The following is a 9,230-nucleotide window of genomic DNA, read 5'->3' as shown; positions in this document are numbered from 1 at the left end:
AATCAAGTAGTTAATCATTTTAATTACTGTTAACATCTATTAAAACATTCTTTATAAATAAAGTGAACACATATTAGTGATGAAAAATATGAATTGTAACACTTTAGGCACTAACAGGAAACAACGCATCGCCCATTTCCAGTCTTGGTTCTATGGGGATAATAGTCAATTTGGAAGTCAAGTAGGTAAAATTAGCATTATAAGGGAAGTTCAGAATTCTATCTGCAGCACAATACTGTTTTCACAGCTTACTTAAATGCCCACGTACACACGCCACAGACCTCACTTTAAACCACTGGCGTGCTGCCATCGGACTGTTATAAGACTGTATTGTATAGCTGTAAGCAGTGGTAGTTTGGTGTTAGTACATGTTTATTGTATTACTTAAATCTTCTGGTACATAACTTCTCCTTGGACGCCCCTGTTTTGAATCAGCATATTGGACAAAATGGCTTAGAAACCCTTTTTTGATGTTCAGGAAATAAACCTCAGACCCGAATGCTGGATTTTAACACCTTACTTTTGTATTATTCAGTCAGCCTACCTCATGTAATTTTACATACTGTAAGCATTTTACACTCCTTCTGACACCTCCATGATGCAGTTTTGCACAGGAACCAAGAGTGGGGAAAGTGTGCGAGACGAGTGATATTTCTTCTGCTGTTATAACCCACATGAATTTAAAATATTGCCACTCCCTCAAAAGGAATAGGTTCTGAGCCTAAATTTGGCACAGGGGGGATAAAACCAAACCCAAGAAATGCATTCAAGTCGGTGGGTCAGGTCTTCTCACATACGTGGTCCCTCGGAGAGCGGCTCTGTACTCTTCACAGCAATTTCCTCTACACGCCGTTCTCCTCCTGGCATTCCTGCGCCTTTTTGTCATTCATGTCATCCACCAGGCATTTCAGTCTTCCCAGGTGATGCAGGGCCCTGCAGTCAGGCATCGTATCATTTAGCACTTTATCTCCTACTTTTACTGCTCTACTTCAGGGCACTTAATAACCGAGTCAAAGACGTGACACGCTGCCATTTAATGTGAGGAAACATTAATTTTTCCATTCCCCGATAAGCAGTAAAATACAGATGTATATACAAAGTCAGTTACATGAGGGTACACTGTACATAAATTCATAACAACCCTCAAAGGCCAATTAGGTATGAGGGCACACAAAGAGATTTAATATGACAGCAAGGATGTGACTGCATGTTGCGCATATCAAAATTTACAATACCTTTGTAATAATAACCATATCTTAAAAATAATTTACAATACAAATCGGAAATCACCACATAAATTTGTGATCCTCAGCTTTCTCATAAATCTCAGAGGGTCATGCCAAAGTCAGGCTCGTTCCACACAGAATGAATTTAGTGGCCAGCTCCATAAAGTAAAATACAAAATACAAAAATGACTGGTTGTCTTCCAAACTGTGCATTTTTAGCCCCAAAGGGTTTAACATATGCTGCAGGTGCCTAGAAAGTAACTGCTATAAACACAGTACCTCTGTAAAGACTGCCCTCCAGGACCACTTTCGTAATCCTCAAACAACGGTTCACAGGTCTGCAACATAAAACAATGATATCAGTCACTCAGGCTTTTGACAACTGCTACTGGATAAGAACTACAGCACTGCTGACAGCGGAAACTGTGAAAACTGCCCACAGCAATATTTCAGCATGAGTGTCAGTCTGTGGAAAGGGCAATAGAGACAAGCCTCTAATCCTCTCCTCACACTTTGCGGGGGGGGAGAGATGTGGGTGGACTGTGGCTCAAAATGCCTCAGAGCCGTGACAAATCGCCCACTGTCTATAGCACATTTTATGTTCATGATTTATCAGTGTTGCTACTTCGACAAAAGATGAAAAATATTAAAAATTAAATGTAAAACATTACATTTAAATTTTTTTGAGAGACGTTATCTAAAAGAGCCTCATTAAACCCCCACGTTAGCGGTGCTGTCAATGGGATGTGTGAAAGTTTGTTTTCAACAAATGCGTCAGAATATGCAAATACTCCACTAACCATAATTAATTTAGCATAATATGAAAATTAGGTATATTGCATGGCTTTGTTCAATACGATCAAATATACTTTGTGTATCTCAGTTACAGTATCTTAAAAATTTGTGACTTCTGAGCTGAACGAGTGAAATGTGGCATGAAATTGCACATAACCTTTGTGGTGTGCCAAATAAGCCTGGATTCTACCCTGATTATTACTCCAAAGCGAATGCTCATTACTCCCTCCATAAAACTCACGGCTGCCTTTCCGTCTGCATTATCTATCTACTGGATGAGTCAGGGTTTTTCCATCTGAACACTTACAAATGATGTGCTAAAACAAAAAAAAGAAGTGAAACTGAAACAAAAGTGAAGGCCGCTGGGCCTTACCCTGAGCGCCGGCTGGTGTTGCTCTGAGGGCCCTGGGTCTGTGGTCGTCTCTGTGGGAGCATCCTGCCGCTGCTGCTGCTTCTCCTGGTCCTGAGTGACCCGCTGCTCCACCGCCTGCAGGCTGAACAGCATCTGCTTGAGGGCCTCCACAGGACCGGGGTGTTTCCTGCTGCTGTAGCCCGAGGAAGGGGAGCCCGCGGCCTGCTGGATGTGGGTGAGGGCAGCGGCAGCCTTTAAGGGGATTTACGGATGGAGAGAGCATACCGTTAACCCCTCTGCTATGTTTTTTCGTTGCTACCCGCTAAGCTAATCACTCCCGGTTTCCGCATCTAGCCTCTCAGGCTGGCCCAGTTATAACATGCAGTTATCCATATGAACTCTAATAAAAGAAAATAAATGATAATATCATTTCATATTACTGGGTAATAATATAATCTTATTTATAACATAAATGACAACCCAACATGAGTCATTTTGACTTTTAACAGCATCACCTGTTAATGTTATCCATGCTAGATCAGTCATCGAGTGGATAACATTTTGGATTTGGTATTCTGAGGTCATTTTCAAGGGTCAAAGGTCAAAGTGCCAAAATGGACTCATGGATTTCGACTATACACACACACACACACACACACACACACACACACACACACAATATATATATATATATATATATATTTATATATATATACACATACATACATACACACACACACACACACACACACACACACACACACACACAGAATATACCAACAAAAACTATTTTCATGAACACATACCAATACTATACAAGAAACATTCATTGTCATTTTGCGCTTACATTTATTGACTAATAAAGTTAATAAAAATTTCAATTAATAAAAATTTCAGATATATCTAAGCACAGTTGTGACCTCTAGAACAATTCCTGGACAGGTATTGACCAACAACAACAAAATGCACTGTATTCACTTTCCAGTATTGTGTCAATCAAACCAAACAAGAGCTTATCGTGAAAGAATCATTTATCCATTTGGAAAATTTTACCATCACTATTGCTGTTACTGTATCTGTCCAGTCGATTACATGGTATAGGGTTCAAGTTGGTGTATTTAAACAGCCTATGAACAGACCCATTTTAAGCACAGAGCACTGTCAGAGACTGACAGAACATAATTTGACATTACATGGAGCAGGCATGCAAAGTGCAAGGTATATTTTATCCTCATGACAACATTCATACATAATTACATTAATGTAAGAAGTTACAGAATGTTTTTAAAATGTTGGTTATTTGTTCTTCTAAACAGAAGTATACCAATAAGTTAAACCGTTAACTGTTTATCTGCTGTCCATTACTATGTATGTGTGTGTATTTATCAGTCTTTAGAATGACAGTAACCTACATATGCATACCAAAAATACCAAATAAGATCATTGCAGCAAAGCAGTGGAACCAATTTCAAAGAACTTGAACTGCCTGGACCACACTAAACATTCAGTTAAAATGAGGTATACTCGAGAACATTACTACAGCTATTAAATTTAGTCAGACTTAGTAAGTCTGCAAGGTAAACATTTACAAACCTCTGCCTGATGGAGCCCTGCTGGGTTGTCCATGTTAAGTTGGTCTTCGGCATCCCCTACTGGCACTGGAGGCTTACTGCAGAAGTTAAAAAAAAAAAAGAGCTCATTGATCATTTGCTCACTTAGCCTTCCTTTTAAAATAGTCATTTTACAAACACCACATTTAAATTAGCTTGGATAATTCCAATAGAGATTAATAGTCTTATGCAGCTGTATGATCCTTAGAACAAATAATGTGGCTAATTGATGCTTCATATATAAATTGGAGGATCGCGATGACATGGTTAGAAAATTGACTTTATCCAATATATTACACAATATAATACACATGAACTGAAAGTTTACATTTTTTTCTTTGATTCCTCAGCATGTCTCATTTGCCAACAGAAGTCTGCTCTAATACAGAGATGACTAATTCAAGTCCTGGATTGACCTTTCAGTCAGTAACAGATCTACGGGAAGTGATGCGACTTCCTCTGCTAATGGCTTATAATGAATCAAAAACCCTGCGGGACTCGAGCACTGAGCTGTCAATCCCCGCTCTAAAATTAACAGCCTTTCTTCTGCAACTGCTTTAGGGCTTTACGCAGAGCCGACCTCTCGTTTTGAGGAATTACCGGCAGCCAATTTCCGCGCCTCAGCATTTGGTTTGGCTTCGACGGTCGGAACACACGTCAGACGTAGTCAGAGAGAGCAGCTTATTTCCAGACATGCTCTCATCACAGGAGAAAAGAGGGGGAGGTAGCGTCATGCTGGCACAAGAACCCGCTTAATATAAATGCGCCATTTTTACCTGCCTTTTCTGAGGGGTAACTGGCGTCGCCAATTGTTCTCGAGAATTTAGAGCAGAGGTGGAATTTGCTCCGGTGGAAAGTGGCCACCTCCACAGCTTTCTGGATTGGTTCATAAAGTTTAATGGTGCCTGCTGCCAGCTGAGTAGTGGTTGAGCGGGGCACTTGAACTCGGCAGTTCTCTGGCGTCTCAGCCAGGGCACGCCTTGGCACCTGGTCTTAGCGAGGTATGCCACGTCACCCCGTCCAAAGGCTCAAGCTTTAACGGCAAGCTGTAACGACGTCTCCCAATCACGCCAAAAATCCTCCCCCAAAACATTGATACATTTTTACAAAAATGAACAAACTATGATGGTATTCGTTTCAAAACGGCTGCCCAAAACAAAGCAAGGTATATTAAGGGGAGTTTGCTGCTTATGAACAGCGGAGTCTGTGACTTGTTCTTTGCTATCTGTGATTGACAGTATTTGACGCATAATGCGGGTGTTCAAAACGCCGTGATGCACTGAAGCAGCCTACCGTGACTCATAGTGTGAGCAAATGACAGCTGCACACAGCTGAATCGGATACAGGCCAGGGCCTGCAAGGCGGGTTAAGGCGGCTGTACGCAGTTGAACTGGACAGACGGGCTGGGACTCACAAGGCCACCGGGTTGTCCCATGACCGATCTGCATCCAGAACGTCCTCGGTGCGCGGGCTGCTGCTCTCCTCCTCCCCGCGGCCAACGCGGCCCAGCGACGGGGACGCCAGGGCCTTCTCTGCCTTCAGGATCAGAGACTCGATCCTGTCATCTGCAGGAAAACAAGACAGGCGATCAGCACCTCGGGGCGCTTCGGTGTTCGGTTTCTTTGTCGTGGATGCATTTGCGGGGGTCGGCTCGCGAGCCTGTCATTGAACACAGAAATGGAAATGCAGCAATGGGATCGAACACTAAAGTTTAGATTTCGTTTTCCATAGCCGAACCTCGGAACGGTCTGTGGTAGTTTGCATTGCCCTCCCTTTCTTCAGCTGCCGCCAGCTGTTGTGCGAACTCCAGTCTCAGGTCCCTTAGCGTGCTGCAGTCTGCTTCCTCCCTGAAGGCGGCTGTGCGCTTTCCCGTGCCCTCGCCCGCGTCGCGCGCCACCCTCCGATGGCCCTCCGCGCTCCGCCCCGGTTCCTCATAGGACGCCTCCAGCTGGCCCAGCCAGGTGGGGACCTCGGGGGAGGGGGGGAGGGCGCGCCCTCGCCCCCGTTTCCCGCGCGCGGCGCTGCCGTCCGGGGGGTCGGAGGTCGCGTCACACTCCCCCACCCACGTCGGGTACGCGAGCTCAGGAACGCTGGTGATGCCTGAGAAATCCATGTCGGACTTCCGGCTGGTCAGCCACCTGGGGTACGGGCGGGCGGAGCTTGGCTCTGGCGCGCCCCTCTGCGTGGAGTGTAAGGGGAAGGTTCGCGCGCCACCTCTGGCTGAACGGTTCAGGCGCGGCCCCGGAACATCCTCGGCCTCTGAGCCTTTCGCTCGCCGCCTCCGCCCCCGCAACGCGGACAGGTCCTGGGTCCCGAGGGGCCTGGAGCGGGGGCTGCGGCCCAGGGGGCAGGTCGTGCGCTGGGTCAGATACGCCGAGGTGCGGGTCACGGGCATGGAGCCGTCGGCGGGCAGGACCAGCAGGTCGTCCGTGGTCAGGCTGAGGCTGTCCGGGTCTCCCTGCCCAGCTCCCACAGGCAGGTTCAGGAAGTCCAGCTCCCCATCAGTTAGGCTCTCTTTAAGAACTGGAAATCACAAAAGAGGAGAGCTGCTGACACATGAAAACAACAGAGAATAAAAAAGCACTACCGACAGCCGTTCACTTACGATCGCACCGACTGCCTTTTTCATATCTACTGATCACCTCTGCATATTTACAAGATTAATGCCTTAAAGATTAACTCTGTTTAATACTCAAAATTGGACATCATGACACTTGTGAGCATTCTGACCCACATACTAAGCCTAAAGGCCACACTGTCTGTTCCTCCTCCCGTCAATGAGATAAGATGGTGATATACAAAGCCCATCCGAAAGAAAATCAGCTTTGTTCAAGATAGATCTGATAACCTAAAGGCACAAAGAAACATTCAGAAACAGAAATGTGTGTGATGTGGTGTGTAGAGTGGAGAGTTCATTGTTTAGAAAATGAGTGAAAATCTGTTAAACTAAAATGAAACTGAAATGCAACTAGACAAAATGCACACTTTTCCAATGAAGGATCACCATGAAAATGTTACCATGTGTAAACCACACAATGGTACGCTCAAGTGGTTTTCTACAAGACTTTTTAGTGGATCTTTTCATGGGACAGGAAGTGATCAACAGAAAGAGAGGGTTACTTCTTCCTACACAGAATTTTGCATATCTCTCTTCACTCTCAAAGCAAACTGGTACTTGTAGTAAGGCCTGCTTGGGCCACTAACTGAAGGAGGGTCAGGATCTAGGCGAGCAGGACGGCATTCAAAATGCTGAATTGTACAGTACTAGTCACTACATATGACACTTTTGGTCATAGGTCTCCTTTGAGATTCATATGAAGGCCCTTTAAATTCAAACTTCAAAGCACCACTGGCTGAGTAGAGGCTGTTCATCCATGCTGCTGTCTCCCTCATGTATGAAGTCAAAGCACAGGAGCCACCAACTAAGTAAGACAAAGTCTTATGTTTTACCATCCTTGTTCCTGAACCCCGTTCGTGGCAGGACGGGGGTCACCGGGTCTTTGGGCAGCTGCAGTGCCCCTGTGGACGCGTCGGGGATGCGCAGACTCCTCTGAAAGTCTGCGATGTAGGCGTCCAGCGCCTCTGTGGCAGACTCGTACTCCCTGCCCTTGTACCGGATTGACCGTGAGGAGTCCGACAGCATGGAGCTCTTGAGGTACCCAGAGCTGGCCAACAGGGAAGTCACAGTGGATTCGGGGGAGGGAAGGCCGTCAGCAGACGCCATTCTGTCAGCGCATTAAGTGATCACATTTCAGCAGCCTGAAAAACATAAGGTGGCTACATGGTCAATTCCCCTGTGTGCAGCAAACTTCGTTTTCTTCACAGAAAAACATGGAGGCAATCGTTTCCAAGGGTACGGAAACATACTGCATCCACTGTATCTTGTTAGCTATTATTAGCTAGTTGTTTACAAGCACTTTTCTGCATCCACAATGGTCAATGATCAAGATGCAAGTTAGCTAATAATGAGTCGCATTATTCGTCACATTATAGCGAACAACCGATACCAGGAGCTCTCACAATTTGAAATAACGTTACATCGTAACAAATACATACATGTGTGAATATGCATACATGCATGGTTGCATAAAAATAAATACAGCACTTGGATGAGGGAGGTTATCTGGGAGGGTCCTAGTGAACTTTCACATTTCGAAAGCTTCTTTGGGTCGCTACCTGTTGCAAACTACGGATATTATGGCTACAGCTATCGTTAGCTGAGGTAATGCGATGTAAACTAGCTCGCTAACATGCCATAAGTACGTCAAGGATACGTGTAGCTGGCTAACATAGACTACGTTCTTATTTAGAGGCTAGCAAGCTGGTCAACTCCAGTTTTGCCGGTTAGCTTAGCTGGCTAGCTGGTCCAACGGCACATTCCACGACAACGCGATCAACAACAAAATCCCAGCAACGTGTAACAAGCTAGCCATCTTTTTAGCAAACGTAAAGGCTACCCATAAAAAAGCTAATAACATTCACAACATTCAAGAGGGGGTTAAAATAAAATACAGCTAGCCAGCAAGTAAAAGCAGCTAAGCTAAGGAATTTGCATGTCTTTCCCGTAACAGTTGTCGACTAGCTAACGTTAGCTACATGTACGTGGTTACAGTAGAACAACAATTTTGCTAACATTTGCTAGCTAGCTAACCATTTGGAGTAGGACACATTTCCCAGTATCGCGAGCAAACGTTAGTTATTCCTGCCTAGACAGTTACGTTAGTTATTTCAAAATAGTTTAAACCTATTAGCAATACGCACATTATAATACCCAAAGAACTACTTTTCTTCCTACACCTGAAGCCGGCAGGATTCCTGACAGGAAAAGACGCCCCCTTTTCAAACTGAAAAACGGCGCGGAAGTGAAACGACGGATTGCAGTAGTGGCCATGAATTGCACAAGCGAAATCGATTTGATATTTCAATATTTAAAAATTCACATAAACTAACCTCCTTTAGTCACATTGCTTTGCTGTGGTTTGGGAGAAAAAAAGTATGTCAGCTTTTCTACATTTCAAACTTACATTGAGAAGCGCGTACATGTCTTAGCTAACCAGTACATTAAGTTAGCGAGCAGCTGACTACTTCACCGAAACACAGCTAGCTAGCTTCTGCTCTAATAACATTATTTATAATATATAACATATGAATACAGGCAACACAATGATGTCCTAGACTGGATTGTAAGGTTTTGAATCTTAAAGTTAAAATTGGGCTACAGCCCTGAACAGTAGTATTTGTTTTTGT

The 9,230-nt window shown here is 44.5% G+C and overlaps 1 protein-coding gene across 1 annotated transcript; it reads right to left on the bottom strand.

Moving 5' to 3' along the window:
* Positions 1 to 359: 359 nt before the first annotated feature.
* On the bottom strand, positions 360 to 8,816 carry c5h18orf54 (chromosome 5 C18orf54 homolog). The gene is made up of 8 exons (XM_036528733.1): positions 8,745 to 8,816; positions 7,434 to 7,742; positions 5,721 to 6,506; positions 5,398 to 5,548; positions 3,967 to 4,042; positions 2,395 to 2,625; positions 1,506 to 1,564; positions 360 to 933 (listed from the first exon to the last, which is right to left on the bottom strand). Exons 2-8 carry the CDS (start codon positions 7,705 to 7,707, stop codon positions 843 to 845), a joined length of 1,668 nt encoding a protein of 555 aa, XP_036384626.1. The 5' UTR covers positions 7,708 to 7,742; positions 8,745 to 8,816; the 3' UTR covers positions 360 to 842.
* Positions 8,817 to 9,230: the final 414 nt, after the last annotated feature.

The sequence above is a fragment of the Megalops cyprinoides genome, chromosome 5 (genome assembly GCF_013368585.1).
Source record: "Megalops cyprinoides isolate fMegCyp1 chromosome 5, fMegCyp1.pri, whole genome shotgun sequence".
NCBI lineage: Eukaryota > Metazoa > Chordata > Actinopteri > Elopiformes > Megalopidae > Megalops > Megalops cyprinoides.
Note: the sequence above shows the minus strand (reverse complement) of the source record. Positions and strands in the feature narration are given on the sequence as shown.

Excerpts from the sequence above, each read along its gene's own strand:
- c5h18orf54 (XM_036528733.1), bottom strand. The coding sequence starts at position 7,707 with ATGGCGTCTGCTGACGGCCTTCCCTCCCCCGAATCCACTGTGACTTCC. Across the intron at positions 6,507-7,433 it reads GGGGTTCAGGAACAAGGATG|TTCTTAAAGAGAGCCTAACT; the intron begins GTAAAACATAAG and ends TGTGATTTCCAG. Across the intron at positions 1,565-2,394 it reads AACACCAGCCGGCGCTCAGG|ACCTGTGAACCGTTGTTTGA; the intron begins GTAAGGCCCAGC and ends TTTATGTTGCAG.